This window comes from Typopeltis vanoorti, chromosome 5 (assembly GCF_054136105.1).
Source record: "Typopeltis vanoorti isolate ZY-2024b chromosome 5, IOZ_Tvanoo_1.0, whole genome shotgun sequence".
Lineage (NCBI taxonomy): Eukaryota > Metazoa > Arthropoda > Arachnida > Uropygi > Thelyphonidae > Typopeltis > Typopeltis vanoorti.
In genome coordinates, this window is record NC_143553.1 from 31,899,021 (window position 1) to 31,918,277 (window position 19,257).

At 34.7% G+C, this 19,257-nt stretch overlaps 1 protein-coding gene across 2 annotated transcripts in view; it reads right to left on the reverse strand.

The window, feature by feature from the left end:
• Positions 1–5,938: 5,938 nt before the first annotated feature.
• Csl4 (exosome component 1 Csl4) overlaps positions 5,939–19,257 on the reverse strand; it is an 86,921-nt gene continuing 73,602 nt past the window's right edge. For both annotated transcript variants that reach the window (XM_090392317.1, XM_090392316.1), the window contains 3 exons: positions 13,683–13,733; positions 12,946–13,027; positions 5,939–6,074 (listed from right to left, as the gene is read on the reverse strand). In XM_090392317.1, coding sequence (XP_090248443.1) covers positions 5,962–6,074; positions 12,946–13,027; positions 13,683–13,733 — 246 coding nt within the window. In that variant the 3' untranslated portion in view covers positions 5,939–5,961. The remainder of the gene's footprint in view (positions 6,075–12,945; positions 13,028–13,682; positions 13,734–19,257) is intronic.

The window sequence follows — 19,257 nt, forward strand, 5'->3', positions numbered from 1 at the left end:
AGCCAGTGTTCTCACCCAAACTAAACCACCACAAAATAACCTATCAAGAAAAAAGAAAAACAATTTGAGGCTCTGCAAGGATTAAAAGCAACAGCAAAATAATAATTACCAAAGCAGATAAGGGAAATGCCACTGTGGTTTTAAACCAATCAGATTACTTAGGTAAGCTTGCCTCTTTACTACTAGATCGTTCTACCTTCCTCCCTTATAGACTATGATCTCACCAGCACACAAATCAGAACACTCCATAGGCTCCTTAAAAAAAAGGGTTACCTTTTGGAATTTACAAACAGATTAAAACCTTATAACTCTAGATGCCCTCCCCCCCAATATAGAGACAACCAAAAATCCATAAACGAAATGTGCTATTATATCTCACTGTGGATGGCACTGATTCACCCACATACAAACTAGCCAAAGTGTTCACAACAATATACTGGCAACACATAAAAACCTCAGCCCACTTTAAAGTCAGTATAGAAAACCTTACACTCTAACACACTGACATAATGGTCAGTTTTGATGTCTCCTCCTTATTCACTAATGTTCCACTCTAAGATACCTTAGACCTCATCCATGCCATATTTCCTCCTGATCCTGATATCTCAGCTCTACTTCAGTTCACCATGAACTCAGGCTATTTGATTTGGCAAAGAAAATTCTACAAACAGATAGAGGGGGACTGTCACAAGTTCTCCACCCCTGGACCAACTTCTTTATGGAGACTTTTGAATAAAAAACTTTAAACTCTGGCCCCACAAAAATCTACCTGGCTATGCTATGTGGATGATGTGTTCTCCATTTGGCTGAATGGCCTGAATACACTCCACAATTCTTAACACACTTAAACAATCAACACCGAGGATCGGATCCAGTTTACCTTGGAAAAGGAAAACAAGTCTTCCATTCCTAGATACTCTGATTACGTACCAGCCTGATGGATCTCTAGCATTCTCCGTTAACAGAAAACCTACACATACAGTAGATACATTCATCAGCAGTCACCCCCCCCTCCTCCCAACAATATGGGATCATAAAAACCCTATATAAGATAAGAGGTCAAAATTAATCTGTTCAGATAACAGTCCTAACTACAACTTGACCATATCCTTAACACTTTTTTTAGCTAATGGCTACAACCCCCAAAAAATAATGAAATCATGTAACAGCAACCCCCTCCTCCTCTTTCAAAGCAGAGGTTCCTCAAAATCTATCACCATTCCATATATCCAGGGCACATCTGAAATATGAACAAAAATCCTAAGGAAATATTACCTTACAACCAGTTATAGACCACATAGAAAACTGGCATCTCTTATTTGCTCCACCAAAGACCAGCCACATTCCTTAGATCTACCAAGGGTATACCAGGTCCCTTGCAGTTGCAAACTGTCCTACTACAACCAAACAGGAAGGACAGCCAATATCAGGATATCCGAACAGGAGGACTGCATCCTGTTTCACCAATAAAGTCACTAAGGACTTGCTGACAATGCTTTGGACACCCACCACAGGATAAATACGCTGGAAGAAGACCACTTTATTACACCACAGCAAACACAAGTATGAGAGACTATTCATCAAATCTGCCTCAGATTTGAAAAACTTTCCAAACCTCAACAAATTTGGGTGTATGAGATTGTCCCAAACTTGGGAAGCATACATTTTAAAAACATCTGCACAATGGCCAAGACAACCCAATTTAGCCCACTAAGGAGCATTGTTTAGGACTCTAGACCCATCATCAGTTGCCTTTATTCAGCATCATTTTGCTCAGCGTCAATGCCTGCATGCACATATCATTGTGTGATGGTAATGTAACATTGCCAAAATATAGGAAAGTATTAATTAAAGTTTTTTATAAGGGAAGGATTTGACATGTGATGTACAGCTGTTTGCTGATGATGCAAAGATAGATAGAGTAATCAGGAGTGCTCTGATATACATAAATAAATAAATGTAAAGACATGCACTTCGATGTGATTAGATATCCAACGTCGAATTATATTGGTGGAATTATGCTTGAAGAAATTGATGAGGCTAGAGATGTCAGAGTTTTAGTAGACAGGAAATTGAAGTTCAAGGGTCATATATAGCAAAAATTGTAAATACAACTCAGAGAATACTGGCAATGCTGAAATGAACCTTGGAAAGTTAAGGAAATCATTTTGCCTCTTTACAAGGCCTTGATAAGACCTCACTTGGACTATTGCATGCAGGTCTGGTCTCCTGGTTTCTGTGGTGATCTTGATACAGTGGAGAGAGAGAGAGTGTAAAGGAGAGTGTCAAAAATGATATCAGGATTGTGAAATACAGATTATGAAGACAGATTGAGAATTTGTAGGCTGTAGACTAGCAAACAAGAGAAAGAGGGATGATATGATTGACACAAACTTCTGAAAAGGTTATACAGAATTTCAGTGGATGGAATATTTCATTTTACAGAGGGCTGGGAAAGGACGCAAGGTCATCCATAGTAGTTGAGAATGAATGCTGTCAAGAAGGGGATTAGGGCTAGATTTTTCTCTCATAGAGAAAATCTGAGCGATCCATTCCAATCACACGTTATAGAAGAATAGCATATGATTGGAATGGACTGCTGTTGGATCCTGTGTGTGCAAGTAGCATGAATGAATTCAAGAACAGGTATGATAGCTGGTATGAATAGTATGGCCTCCCTCGATGAGTTCCTGACTCCTTGGAGGTCTCTCTTAATAATAATTATTTTAGTATATGATGTCATTTCCTGAAAAATTAAAAGCTAAATCAGAGTTTGATATAAAACTGGCTATGCAGGCTAAAGGCAATCCAAAAGAATTTTATCATTAGGCCACAAGCAAAAGAGGGAATGAATATGAAAGAATAACTTTATTGAATGCAGATGGTCCTTATGAGATTGTTCAATTAATGAGCGCTCACCTTGGTTAGATATATCAACCAGGTGTATGTAACATGATGCACAATGCAACTACTACATTGGATGAAGAGTTGAGGTTGAAGAGCTACTGCATAACCTGGATAAGAATTTGTCAATAGGGACAGATGGAAAATTAGCATGCTTGTTAAAAGAAAGTTCAACCGAATTGGCTTTTCACATTTGTATAACTTGAGTCTCAGCTCAGGAATGATACCACAGGAATGAAGGAACGTGTGATAGTTTCATTGTACAAGGGTGGTGCAAACGCTGATAAGTTCAACTACCGACTTATCAGTATCTCTTGTGTGGTGTTGAAGATTTTAGAGAAGTTGGCAAGATCTCACATATGGAAATTGGTAGACAAACCAGCTATACTCTGCAAGGAGCAGCATGGGTTACTAGAGGGTTATGTTTTAACAATTTGCTCATATTTTAAAACACTATTATGCCTGAGTTGGATAAAGAGAATGGATACATTATGATAGTGTTGGAGTTTGCTAAGGCATTTGATAGGATACTACATGAAATGCTGTTGCATTAACAGGGAATATAGGATTGGAATATAAATTTGACTTGGATAAGTGGATGGTTTACAGCCAGATATCAAAAAGTGGTATAAGGTGGGGGTGAATCTGCCAGATTTAAGGTGATCAGTGGTGTACCTCAGGGTTCAGTCCTTGGGACATAGTTGTTCAATCTATACATGAATGACATTAGGAAGGAACTTCCTAATGTCATTCATAATAGATGTGCAACTGTTTGCCAATGATGCAAAGATAGGCATCATTGGCGAACAATCAGGGATGCTATTGACATCCATCCAGTACTTACAGAATATGCTCTTTGGCATGATGAGATTTTTTTTCAGCAGCATATTATATTAGTGTGGTTATGCTACAAGAAACTGATGAGGCTAGGGATCTTGACATAATGGTGGTTTATAGGAATCTGAGCAAAAATAGCAAAAGTTGCAAATACAACTCGGAGGATAATTGTGATGTTGAAGCGAACCTTGACATGTAAGGATAAGGAAGTTGCTTCTTTATAAAACCTTGATAAGATTGTACATGAACTGTTAAGCACAGATTTGGTCTCCCAGGTTCCAAGGGGATAAAGAAGCTGTGGAAAAGGTGCAAAGAAGAGTTACGAAGTATTGGGATTATAGGATTTACATTATAATGAAAAATTGCAAGTATGTGGATTACAGGCCTGATAAACATGAGAAAGAGGGTTGATATGACAGAAGTCTATAAACCTCTGAATGGGTGTTATAGGATATCGTATGATGAAATTTTTTGTTATATGGAAGATGGAAAAGGAACATGGGGCATGCATGGAAGTTAAGTTTGTTCGCAGTCAAGAAAGGGATAAGAGCTACGTTTTTCTCTCATAGAGAAGCAAGTGGAATAGTTTTCTTTTAAAGGTAGTGAGTGCATCTAGGGTGAATGAATTTAAGGGAAGGTATGGCAGCTGGTTTGAGTAATGTATAGCCTCCCCGGAGTACTGATAATAATAATATAACGAAATATGAGGGGGGGGGGGGGGGTAATGGAAAGTTCTGATGAACGCCCAGAACAAAAATTATATTGAAGCAATTGATATAACCACAAGAAAGAACAGACGAGGATATAAGAACATAAGTTACCTTCATAACTTTGCTACTAGTTTTTGCTCTGTGTGTTTATCAGAACTTTCCAGAACCACCCCACCACATATTATTATCGTTTTTGTATTTAAAGAAATTGCCTCAAAATCCATATTCTTATCTGAGTTTACACAAAATCATATAGTAACAGATCACTCATGAGTAATTTGCTCATACTCCAAATTAGCCATGGTTGATCACACCGATGACGAAGCAGCTATCAACGGTCATGTGATTTGTTGTACTTTTCTGTATTTTCACCCTATATTTTGGGGTAGATTTTTAGAACTGGCATCAACAAACTTTAAAAAATCAAGTAATTTATAAAGCTATTTTTACCTTGTATAAAATCATATGTAAGATTTCATAAATGTATTTTATTACAAAAAATTGTGATGACATTTTTCAGAACACTAGCCCTTTGAGATAAATCTTGCATGATGTCCTTTTTTCAGGAGATTTTCAAAATGAGATAACAGGATTATCTGGAGGATTTTTCACCATATACAATGCTGTGTATTTTTTGCTCAAAACATTTCAAAAACACCATTTTTCCATTCTGGTGATCTGATTCGTTCATATTAGAATTTTTTTTTTTTTTTTTTTTTTTTTTTTTTTTCGGTTGTAAACGATGGTGTTATTGTGAATTATCTGCTGGGAGGTTGTTTACAACTGAAAAAAAAAATCATTCTATTATGCTTAAACTTCATAAATCAATATGTAATAGTCAAAAATATACTAAACTGAAGCATGCTATAATTAATTTTTTACAGAATATTGCCGATAGGGATTAATAAAAAAAAAAAAGACGATAATCTTAAAAATATATGATTGAGAAATATATTATGAGAATTACTACATGTAACTTGCTGAAAGGTATTGCATTTTAGTAATGTGATACAGCAAATGCTGTTTCATATCAGGTTTTAATATTTTCATAGTATCATTTAGCAGTTAAATCTTGAGAACAGAAGGAAAATAAAGCCAAAATAAGAAAACTATAACTATTCATGATGCATAATTTCATAGTGTGCTTTAGGGGAGGATGGATATTACTATATAAAGCAAAAATAGCTCATACGAGATTTTATAAAATGCAGCAGTGAAAAACACATAACTAGAATTTAAATAGTTTCTGAAGCCCAAAAAAGTATTCAATAGCATGTTTTAATATATTATTTTATAATCATGAATTGATCACTACCAGGAAGAAATAGCTTCGAATTATGTGGAGAGGAGATGTGGAGGTGACATGAGCCAGAGAATTCCTGGAATAACTATTCACAATGGAGAAGGGAATTACAATACAAACACTAAGTAGTGGAGGTGCCTTTAAAAGTAAAAGTGAGTAATTTATAGAAATGCAAAAACAACTATACTGTTACAAGCTATTTTTTATTTACAGAGAAAATAAATTGGCTTCAGGAACAACTTTAGCTACTTTTCGTGGTTCCCTATTATATGTTTTTGGACACTGCATCTCACTCCAACTTATAGGAACCATGGGAACACCTAAAATAAAACAGATCGTCTATAAACTTAAAAGTTTCTGTGACTATTCAAATAAGCAGTAATATACATTCATCAGAGATAAGAATAACTTCAATTATTTCAGGTAAAACAAAACAATGAAATTATTGAATTTACTATTTAGATGGTTCTGTTTTTTTATCATTCCCACCTCAGAAGTTACATCAAATAATAAAGTTTATAGATTCAGCTATATTCTTATAATCATCCTCCAAAATAAATTCTCACTTTGTCCATATACATTACTAGCATTGTCCTTTTCTCCATATATTTCCAAAATATTTCTGTATGCCTAGAATTCATTTTCTACCCTGCTTTTTTGATATCCAAAGATCAACTTTTCCTTTTTTTCTTACGTCATCTGCCTTCTCGAATGACTTGAAAATTTCCCAAACTTCTTTAGGAAAACTTCTGCAGTACCAAATAACTTGCATTGTTCAATTCCCCATTTTGAAATTTGCCTGCCAATTAGTTTTATATTTAATTATAATTATCATATACTGTATAATTATTATGAAGGAAAAATCATTGACAGAAAAAAGTAATAATGTCCTGTCAACGATTTTCCTCCAAATTAGTCTCTCCATATAATAATTATACAGACAGACTAGTGACTAAGTGATTAGCAGATTCAATCTCCAACTAACAGGCTGTAGGTTCAAATTCTGCCATGGGCCTGGATATTTGTGATCTTTGTGTTTTGGTAATCTTTCTATTTTCATTCTTTGAACATGTTCCATCTATTTATGTTTATATTTTTTAATTTTTTCTATTACTGATTCTTAGTTTAATTCTTTCATTAATTATTCTGGTGATGGTGCAGTAAAATCTCGTTATTTACCCCCCCCCCACACACACACACTACCACCACACAAGGTGTCAAGGATACGAAGATAATACTGTGTGATTAAGCTAAAATAATTACTAGCTTCCTATCAACAATTTTAACTTGTCAGAATTCCACCATCATCAAATCTTAAATTTTGGTCATTTAAGAACCTTCTAACTGCATTATTCAACCCAGATCTTAGTCTTTCTATAGATCTTTTTACCTACCATCACAGCATCAAATGTCTACTTCACTAACTTCTCTTCTCATACTGTTTTATATTAGCTCAGTTCTCACACATTCTTGAATGCTAACAATGTCAAGTTCCTTCCTTTGTGATATCTAAATTTTTCATGTTTGTGCCAATGTTGTCACATGTACACTTTAAATTTTTTTTAGAGCTTTCAGTGATGCCTGGGATGTGATGTTCTGTTTTTATTTTTAACCCAACCCTCAAATTACATAAGTTAAAGTTGGTTAAAATGTTGTCACCCCATACTGTTAATTTAGTTTTGGTTAATTTCTCCCTTATTCCATATAAATTTATTCAACTGCTTCCCACCACAACAGCTTTGCTTATTCTGTTTTCAATTTCCATATTTAATTTGTCATCTTTATTAAAATTGTGCCTAAACAGATGAAATATTTTACTTAATCTATAGGTTCTTTATTGAATACAAAAGTCGATATTTTTCATGTTCTTACTTATTTTTATTGCTGATTTTCATTCCAAATTTCTTTCAGCAGTTATTCCATTTAGTTAAAGAAGCTGAAAAACTTGAATTGAATTTATTTAAGAATATATAACATCATCTGCATAAAGTAAAGAAATGATGTTAATATCTCCAGGTTTTGATATCACGTATCTATATTTAGATCCTCCTAACATCCAACCCCATCACCATTAGCCCCATGCAGTGAATAAGTATACATCTAGTGTTGCAAGTGCTCATATGTATATACATAGAAGCCAGACTGACATCCCTGTTCACCATAAGTGACTAAAATGGAAATGGGCTGGACATCTATTCAGAAGAGAAGATGAACAATGGACCACCATACTAATGAACTGGATTCCAAAAGAAGGGAAACGAGGTCGAGAACGTCCTAAAAGAAGGTGGAGTGATGAATTGTCAAATTTTGTTGGGAAATATTGCTCAACCATTGCCAAGAACAGAGAAAGGTGGAAAGAACTGGAGAAGGCCTTCGTCCAGCAGTGGACAGAAAATGGCTGAAAAGTAGAAGATATATGTGTGTGTGTGTGTTGGAAGTTTTTCCAACACACACACACATACACTTTGATTAAGAATCGCCATGACTAACTATAAGAGACTGTGTATGTTAGATTTGATCTTACATATGTTCAATACTTAAATTCTCAAGCTATATATATAATTTAGAATGGCACAGTTGTTAAACAAATAAATTTTTCTAAATTGCATTGTTTGAGAGTTGGTACCCTGTTTATTGTGGATAGACTAATAACAAAGGTCATCTACTAACAGTGGGAACATAAAGAAGATTATAGGGGATTAAAAGAGAGGTCTATCTTAAGCAGATTATAGTTATGACTGAGTAAAGTATAAGTAAGTTAGGGCTCTAAATTGCACGTGTAAAGGAATAACAAAGGCACAGTTGAAAATAATATAAAGTTGATAACAGAATTAGAATAATACAAATGGCGCAATCGACAACATCTTAAATATTCATAATAATTAAGAAAAATTTTACAATTAATCTTCGAAACAGATATTCTATCAGTAATAAGTATCATTATTGCACAAAAATGAGGTAATGTTGGTAAAGGAATCCAAAGATAAGTTTCTCAAATTTTATCAACTTCTAAGGAACTTCACTTTATGCAACAAATGATTATTCAGGCATATATCACAATTTACAAATTTAGTATCATATAACCATATTTAAATAATAGCATTCAGTTCATACATTAAAGCACATCTGCTTTTTTCTTCCAGTAATCCATACTTTTTTTCACCTAAATTATTTACAGTAGACCTAGAACAAATTTTAAAAAATCAGAATGCAAAAGATAGAGGAATTATAATAAATGGGAAAGAGCTACATCACCTACAATTTGATGATAACATTGTTCTCTTAGGAAAAGCCTGCAGAGCTGCCAACAAATGATCAATGAACTGAATGCAAAAAGGATTAAATTACCAACAAGTTGAAGACTGTCCAGAGGAAAATAGAAAGATCACTGTTGGCACTTGTTGTGTCGGAAAAAGTGTCGATTCACTTTTAATGAGTCATCCTATTTCCGACCCAACATAAGGTAACGTTAAAAACCATGGATATGGACATGCTTATGCCTCCAGAAGAAAATGTGCATCTTGGTAATTCAGAACTATGTCTAACCATTTTTCTAGTAGATATTAAGTGAATTTTGAGAAACCCATAACATAAACAGATAATGTTTGTGGATTGTTTAACAAAGGAACATTATGTATAAATGCTGAAAGATGTATATAAGATGATATATGTATTGAGCCATGTTAAAAACAGTTCAGAGCTGCAGTGACCAATCGGCCGCCACTGTGTGCATGACATAGTCACCAAGAGAGGGCGCTCACATTGACTATATAGGTTTCGGCACGTAATTCAATCGCTCTCTTATTTTTCTGTTCCTGGTTCCTGATTCAAGTGCTGGATAGCTGTGAAGCTTGCCGCCGTGCCCAGCAGCATTTTCCCGTTGCTGTATGTGCCGCGTCGACCGTAGCCACAACTGAGGAATGCGGCCAGAGTTCCAGAAAAGAGCCGTTGGTTAGCCATGCCAACGTATAAATCAGCGAAGAGGTGAACCTCTTTCGAAAAGAATAGAAGTATGTCGCAGACGCCATAAGAAATATAAGAAAGAAATATAAAGAAAGCAACTCTGAGTTAATTTACAGTGTTGCAGTAGGTGCTAGTAATTCCGATGAAGTGCGATCAATAGTCAGGCAAGAGGTAGAGAAGATACAAAGACCACTCGACTTGATGCCGTGATCAATCAGCTAATAATTGATCCGGCCAAAAATCAAATGCTCACCTCTTTGCAAGAAGAAAAGGTAAAGAAAATTGTCAGCAACGAGGTTGAAAGACTACAGCAACCCATGCTGGAGAAAATGGATCACATGATGAGGAAGCTGCAAGAATTGTCTACAAGCTGTAGAACTGGACCCCTTTTGTCCTCAGAGAAAGAGTGTGAAAAAAACTACCGCCGAGAGCCTCCCAGGTGTTTCAACTGCAACAAGTTGGGTCATATTGCTCGACAAATGATCATAGAACCAGATACCGACCAGAGGCAACATCGCTCACGTGTGCTAGATTACCCACTAAAAAGGGGAAACAGGGCAATAAAAATTTCCCCGGAATGGTGGTGAAAGGAAAAATCTTCAGGAGAAAATTTGAAGCACTAATTGACACTGGTTCCCAAGTCTCTATAATATCTGAAAAACACATCGATGAACTTGGGCTTGGTGTGGAGAATAGAATCAAACATCTGAAGTAATCAATTGGGATCTTAGGGATATCCCCCTCCCCAATACACGCTACTAAAGTAGTGAGACTGAAGGTGGGACTACCTGAGTTTGGACTCTATTCACGGCAAAATTTTTTGATTCTACCAAAGAGCTCCATCTCCCACATAGGGCTAATTTTAAGGGAGGATTTTCTGTGGAAGAATGGATTCTCCTGCGACTACCTCAAGGGGGAGATTAAGTTCCTTCGAACAAAGGATCCAAGCAATGCCAATCAGAGCCATGGAAATAGAAAAGAGAAGGACAAGCCTCTACACGAGAATTCTCAGTCCACAGAAAATGGTCCGAATAGAAAAGACAAATTTAGGATCAAGGAAATATGTGATGATCTTATCACGAGAAAAAAAGCTGACTAATGACCTGTAAAGGGGCAGAAAATGAAGACCAAACTAGTGATAGGTGCACAATTCCAAATAAACAATGTAGAGAGCAAAGCCACTCATATGTGTTGAGCAATTAATGGAATCGAAAAAAAAAGATAAAAAAGGGGGCAGATAAAATGTACAAAATTTTTCTGTAACTTCATTAAAGTAAAATTTTAGATAAAGGGGGGGAGGGGGCATTTGTTGTGTCGGAAAAAGTGCCGATTCACTTTTAATGAGTCATCCTATTTCCGACCCAACATAAGGTAATGCTAAAAACCATGGATATGGACATGCTTATGCCTCCAGAAGAAAATGTGCATCTTGGTAATTCAGAACTATGTCTAACCATTTTTCTAGTAGATATTAAGTGAATTTTGAGAAACCCATAACATAAATAGATAATGTTTGTGGATTGTTTAACAAAGGAAAATTATGTATAAATGCTGAAAGATGTATGTAAGATGATATATGTATTGAGCCATGTTAAAAACAGTTCAGAGCTGTGGTGACCAATCGGCCGCCGCTGTGTGCATGACGTAGTCACCAAGAGAGGGCGCTCACATTGACTATATAGGCTTTGGCGCGTAATTCAATCGCTCTCTTATTTTTCTGTTCCTGATTCCTGATTCAAGTGCTGGATAGCTGTGAAGCTTGCCGCCGTGCCCAGCAGCATTTTCCCGTTGCTGTACGTGCCGCATCGACCATAGCCACAACTGAGGAATGCGGCCAGAGTTCCAGAAAAGAGCTGTTGGTTAGCCATGCCAACGGATAAATCAGCAAAGAGGTGAACCTCTTTCGAAAAGAATAGAAGTATGTCGCAGATGCCATAAGAAATATACGGTGAGGAAACCCGGAAGCCTAGTTAAGGAAGTTCCAACAACTACCAGACAAGCAAGAACGGTAAGGTGCAAGTTTTTGTATTAAAATTGAATAATAACCAAAGAGGGTATAAGAAACAGAACGTTAAGGAGCTCCATATAGTCAACTTCCATTTTGTATCTAAAGAACTGTTTTCTTTTGGACATTTCTGTCTACATCTAAAGATGCAAGTGACACCCTAAGCTTAAGCTGAGCTGTGAACCAAGGTTTCGGACTGTTTATGTTGGAAGAAACATTTATATCATTGTGTTAAACTTAAATTTGAATATTAACTGAATTTTGAGGGAGGATAAAGCCTGAGCATAAGAGAGAATATTGTCCCATGTGAATCTTGCAAGACGGAGTATGTCTGATATGCTCCATACTAGGATTGTAGAATGTATCTATGTATATGTGTTATTCCTATATATGGGAACTGAGCACTCTGTAAGAATTAACCAGAGCCTGAACCAAGTTATACAAAGAAGAGTATGAGATTGATAGTATAAGATTTTAGAGTAAACCTTTTGGATACATTAACTTAAAGGGGGGGGGGGGGTCAGACTCTTTAGAATTGGAATTTCTGACTAAAGTGTATATATGTATTTGTCTAAATAAATGTATTTCTTTAATTCAAACCACATGAGTCTGTCATTGTTCTGAGAATTGAGTTACCACTTGTTAAATTTCGCACTATGCATAAGTAATAGGGGGAATCCATTAGTAACTAAGAAAGGGGGACCACGACTGCAAACCACTTGATCCCTATATTGTTTTTCAGTAGTTTTAAATTGTGTGTCAGAATTCAGTTGCCGGCTGGCGCAGTCGACCTAAAAGAATATAAATTTGTCAGCAATGGAATAGCTGAGAATAAGTAAGATAAGTAAATAATGTAATTAATAATAACAGGGCAAGTACGAAGACGTAACACACTACCATTCAAAATAGAAAGTGTAATACTTGGGTCTTCGCTCAGACCCAAGCCATTAAAATATTTAAATGGCAGTGAGTAGATCATACTGCAAGAAGTAACACTCAAAAATGGATAAAATTGATATCAGAATGATATGGAAAGAAAGCTACAGGAAGACTAAAGAGATGGTGGGAGGATGACAGTAGAGATATGGCTGGAACTCAGTAGCACAGAAAAGCTCAAGATCAGATTGAATGGAGGATTTTAGGTGAGGCCTTCATCCAGTAGTGGAAAGAAAATGAACGATAATGATGAATTCTAACTTTCAAGAATCTGACAAATACTTTACCTGCTTCACTATGAGCAATTACAACTCCAAGTTCGTTTTCTGCAGTGGAGAGTAAATAAGAATGTGCATCACCTATTGAAAGCTACATCATATCTATAAGGAAAATTTTCAGTGATAACCTCTGCAAAATATTAACAAACACTGTTTATCCAAATATAATGCCATAATGCTGACATACAATGAAAAAAAAAAAAAAAAAAACTGTACATCATATCAGCAGTGGTTGATTTCACAACCACTGTGCTGATTTGATGTATTAATACTAGTATTAGTAAAACAGTATATAGTGCAGTATTTATAAGAATGTCTTGTAATAACACATATAATATACTAAAAAAAAAGACCATCAAATGCTTACATATCTAAAATTATGATTTGTTACTTAATACTCACTAAGTTTTCTTTTTAACTTTTCAATGTGTGGAAAGTATTATCCAAGGTAAGATTATAAGTGCATGTACTATTCACAAATTTTTATTAGATGAAAATGAAGTGGTCTAAATGCATGTATGTGTCGATGAAAATATTTACTATTAAACTAATTAAAAATTTTGTTTTATAATTATGATATAATTATTCTTAATTAGTATGTGAAATAAGATTAAAGTCAGTAACCCATCACATTCAGGCTAAACATTATTAAAATATCTTAATGTGAAAACAAAGCTCACCATATTAGAAAGGGATATTTCATAAACTATACTGAATTCAAAGTAAAAACATTATACAAAGGATACAACGCGTGCTAGTACAATGTCACCAGGTCGAAAACACTTATACGTTTCAACCTAAAAAAATATATACATATACACACATTATATATAAGAATATATATAATGTGTATATATATTTTTAAATATATATATATATATATATAATATATATATATATATATATATAATATATATATATATATATATATATATATAATATATATATTTAAAAAAAACAGATTATATATTTTTTATATATTAAAAAAAAGGATTAAATGACTAAGTCAAGAAGGAAAAAATAGAAACACTATTTTAATTTAAATAAACTTCAGAACTAATTTTGTCTTCTTAGAAGACTTCTTCGGGTGCATAACATGAGAGAACTGCCAACAAACATTGTGAGAGAAAATGTATACAATAAAGTGTTAACGTCATCATCATCAACAACCATGGGTCTAACGCCCATAGGTGTCTGATGTCATCTTGATATGATTCTTCCATTGTATTCTATTTTATGCAAGATGACTCAATTTGTGTATAGAGTTTCTGCACATTTGACAATGTCATCACCCCCATTCTCTGTTTGGTCTTCCTTTTTTGTTCTTTCCTTCAATCATCCCAAACAGCAGCATTTTTATTTTCATCTCATCGTTCATTCTACATATATGGCAAAGCGATGCAGTTTCCTTTTGATTATTTTCTGGATCATGTTTTCTTTTGGTTGTATTCGTCTGTAGATTTCCTCATTGTTCACTTTCTGGATCCAGCTTATTCTCAAGATTTTTCTATAGCACTTCCTCTCAAATGCTAATACCCTCCTTTCAGATTCTCTCAGGAGTACACAGGCCTCACATCCATAGAGCATGCTGCTGAAGATACAGGTTTCTACAATGCGCAGTTTAGTTTGCATCTTTATAGCTCGGCTCTTCCATATTTTGTCCATGGCTTTTAAAATAGTTGTTGCTCTGGCTATTCTAATTTTTATCTCTTTTTTGGGGTCCAAGTCATGCGTCATGTGGCATACAAGATATGTGAAGTGTTCCACATTTTCCAGTTGAAACATGTCTATCGTAACTCTGTTCAGTAACTCCTGTTGTCCGAATATCATTGTTTTAGTTTTTTCAAATTTGACATTTAGTCCATATATTTTTCCTTCTGTGTATAGTGTTTGCAATGTCTGTTCCAGTCTTGCTGCATCTTCTTCAATCAGGATGATGTCATCTGCAAAGCAGAGGTAGTTTATTCTCATGTCATTTATTGAAATGCCTCCACATTCTTCTTTAATCTTATCTAGTGTTCTTCCCAGATGTGTGATGATGATTGGTGATATTGGGTCCCCTTGTCTTGTGCCCTGACTAGTGGCAAAACCAATCTCCAGTCGCAGCTGCTATCCTGATTTTTGCATGTGCTTAGCTGTTTAAATCTTTCAGCAGGTAGATAGATCAATTTATTGTCCACACCATAGGATTCCAAGACTGCCCATGTTATATTTTGGTCAATATTATCAAATGTTTTTTGGAAGTCCAGAAAACAGCAGTATATCTTTTTGTTCTTTCTTCAAGCTTTCTCTGCTATTAGTCTTAGTGTGAGTATTTGTTGCACTGTACTTCAATCTTTTCGAAATCCGACTTGCTCATCCGGAAGATGTGACCCTTCAGGCTTTCTGTTAGTATTTTCATCAGCATTTTGCCAAGATGACTCATTAATGCAATAGTTCTGAAATTGGTGCATTCTAAAGCACTACTTTTCTTATGAAGGACAACCAAGACTGATTTTTTCCACTCTTTGGGGGCATACCATGATTTCCATATTTCATTACACAGCTTACATTACATTACATTACATATTACATTACGCATTTCTTTTACAACCGATTCTCTCCCATATTTTAGCATCTCGCCTATTATGTTGTCATCTCCAGGACTCTTGTTGTTCTTGAGATGTTTTATAGCCTTATTCACCTCATCTTCCAAGATGTCATTTTCAAAGATCTCTGCTGGTGGAGAGATTGCTTTTAGTTCTTTGATCACTTCTGTTGCAGTATTATTTAGTTGATTTTTATATAGTTCACTGCAATATCTTGTCCATCAATACTTTACCATCTTCATCTTTGACTGCTACTGATCTTGTTTGCCACTTCCTATTGACATTTCTTATAAGTTTGTAGACCTCTCTAGTTTTGTGTTCTCCATAGTACTGTTCAATGTCTTTGCACTGGTCTTCTAACATTTGGCTTTATCAGATCTTGCTGCTTTCAGTACTTCATTGCATTTTTGACACTATAACTCATCTGCTGTCTCTGAATTATCTCTTTTAAGTTTCAGTTCTCTTTTCTCCTGTACCAATTTTAGGGTTTCCTGAGTTATCCATTTCTTGTTGATCTTTTCTCTTTCAGGAATTACTTCCTCTACTGCTTTTTTTAGCACTGTAGTGAGTCGTTCTGCTCTTGTATTTATATATTTTTTCACTTGGGGTCTTAAGCTTAGTTTCCAATATGTTCTGATATGCTGTTCTTAAGCTGTCTTCATTTAGTTTTGAGATGTCTCTAGCTTTGTGGAACTTCCTTTGTACTTCGGTTTCAGTTTTAGTCTTATATTCACAATCACTAAGCTGTAACCGAATCAATATCAGCTCCTTGGAATGATCTGCACTGTTGAACTGAGGTTCTCCATTTCTGGTCTATTAATATCAGGTCGATCATATTCCTGTGTTTGCCATTGAAGGAGCGCCATGTTCATTTACGACAATCTTTTTGTTGGAATTTGGTATTGCAAATCATCAGGTTGTTATCTGCAAATTCCAGAAGCATCTCTCCACGTTCATTTAACGTATTAATGCATAAAGCCATTTTGTGTACCTGTTCAATGACAGAGAGATTATAGCTGAGTTAGTGTTGAGATGTACTAGATGTAGGACAATTTCTTTAGATTCTACAATTTTTCTTTCCAGTTCATCATAGCATCAAAAGATATTTTCCGATTTGTCTCACATGACTGGATGAATGACAGAATTTTTATCGTTAGCGTCAGAGAACAGAGAGTTTGCTCTAGTTCTGCTATATGTGATGTCTCTTTTATGTTTCTTTAGTCATAATTTGATGGATTTTCGGCCTAGCCAAAATAAGGCATGTTGCAGTTGCGCCAAATATGGTAAATGCCAGGATATTTCAACTTGTTATGTTGTTTTTTTTATATATATATTTATTTTTAAATATTAAATGACTGGAAGCTGAGAGACAAAAATAAAACACTATTTTTATTCAGCACGACTAGTTTCGTCTTTAAGAAGACTTCTTCAGGCGCACAAAAAAAGAAAGAAACCATCAACAAAAAGTGTAAAGGAATAAAGTCTAAACAACAAAGCGTTAGCATTGTTGTTTAGACGAAAAGGTAACCATTAAAGTGTTAGCGTCTGAATATTTAAAGCTGTTCTCTGCATAACCTCACTGTTGGGCATATACATGCATTCAAGATCCCATGAATGCCAAAGTTGGATGACAGCACAATGACAGTCTGAGAGATTATGGTAATATATATATATATATATATATATATATATATTACATATTATTATTTACTAAGAATATTAATATAATAATTTAAAAAAAATATATATATATATATATATATTACATATTATTTACCAAGAATATTAATATAAAAAATTTTTAAAATACACTAAAAATATAAATCTGAAATTGGAGAGAATGTAGTAGAATGACAAAACAATATGAATATTAAAAAGAATGAAAGGAGCATTCTGTTACAGAGTAATGAAGGAAACCATGTAATGATATTCAATTCACTGCTCTGAAGTGTAATGATTATTAACCTATGTTTAGTGAGACCACTATTTTCTTTCCTTTTATATTCCACATTGCTTAAGTGTTCTTTCTTTCGGATTTCAAAATTTCTTCCAGTGACTGAGTAAACCTAGCTGTGTGAACATGGACTCTTATATATATCCTAGAATATTTTTCAACCAGAATGTTGTCTTTGAATGAACGTAGGAAGTTCTGTAGGATGTTATCTGTAGTCTTGACTACTGCACGCAGATCTGAGCGCCAGAATTTCTTGGCGATAAGGGGGATGAAGGTGGAGAGGATCCAGAGGCGAGTGACCAGGATGATATGTCTATGGAATGGATTTTACGAGAACAAGTTGAAGATTTGTGGGTTATAGAAACTGGTTGATAGGCAGAAACAGAGCGATATGATTGAGATATACAAATTACTTAGGGGTTTTTACAAGATTAATTCAGAGGAAATTTTTCAAAACAAGTCTGGTGGTCGGAGAACTAGGGACCATCCAAGTTAGCAAGGGTATTAGAACTATGTTTTTTGCTTGGAGAGTAGTGAATGAGTGGAATAGGTTGCCAGAGTATGTTGTGGATGCCATGACTGTGAATGAGTTCAAAGCAAAGTATGATAGATACTGCACAAATGTTGGATAGTTCTTGACATGTTTAGGGCCTCCTTGATGAGTCTAAGGACTTCTTGGAGTAGCCTGTAATAATAATAATAATAATTTTCTCGTGTTGACCTTTTTTAAATAACAGTGCAATCTGTCTTGAGATCTACCTATGTAGGATAAGGAGTGGTACCTTTGTAATTATTTCGGTAGTTGCACAAGTTGCTTTTTCAGAGAATAATAATTTATATAGTAACTTTTAGGAGTAATTTTTGTTTAAAGCATAGTTTTAGGAAAAGAGGAGGACTCAGAAAACTTTTACACACAACCGCAGAACATTTTAAATAATACCAATCCTAAGGATCTCATCTTGCTAATGGATGACCTTAATGCAAGAATTGGCAATAAACCATATAAACTAAACATAGGACCTATAGAAGAACTTAACTGTAATAGAAATGGAAATAGATAGAGATTTTACTATAAGCAATAACCTTAAAATAACGAACACCTTCTTCGAACATAAAGATATCCAGATACACCTGGGAGGCAAGAAACACAAGCAGCATTATTCATTACATAATCAGCAATATGAAAATGTCAGAAATGATAATAGATACAAGAGTATACAGAAGATCTGAAATAGAACCAGATCATTACCTCTTAATTGGAAAAATAAAATGGGAACTAAGATGGAAAACAAGAAAAAAATATAAGGGAAATAGGAATTTTGAACCCTTCAAAGTCAGACTTCTAAATGACAATAGTATTAGAGATTTGTACCAAAAAAGAATAAAGAAACTCGACGATAAATATAAAAGAAAATCAGAACATAGAAGAAGAATGGTCAAACCTAAAAATCATAATGACAAAAGCTGCAAAAGAAAGTTTGGGAACAAAGAAACAGTGGAAAAGAAAAAGAGGCCTTAGGGATTGGGATGACAAAATTAAATGCATTATTTTGAAAAGAAAAAAGCATATAAAAACTGGCTCAACCTGAAAACAATAGAATCAAAAATCGAATACAATAGAAAAAAAAAAAGCAATAGCAAAAGCAGCATGCAGGAGAATAAACAGAAACAGATGGAATAATTTTGTAACAAAATTAGAAAGAGACTGTACACTTAAAAGACCTAACACATATAAAATCCTTAAAGATCTAAATAATGAAACTAGAGAAAAGCAGATAT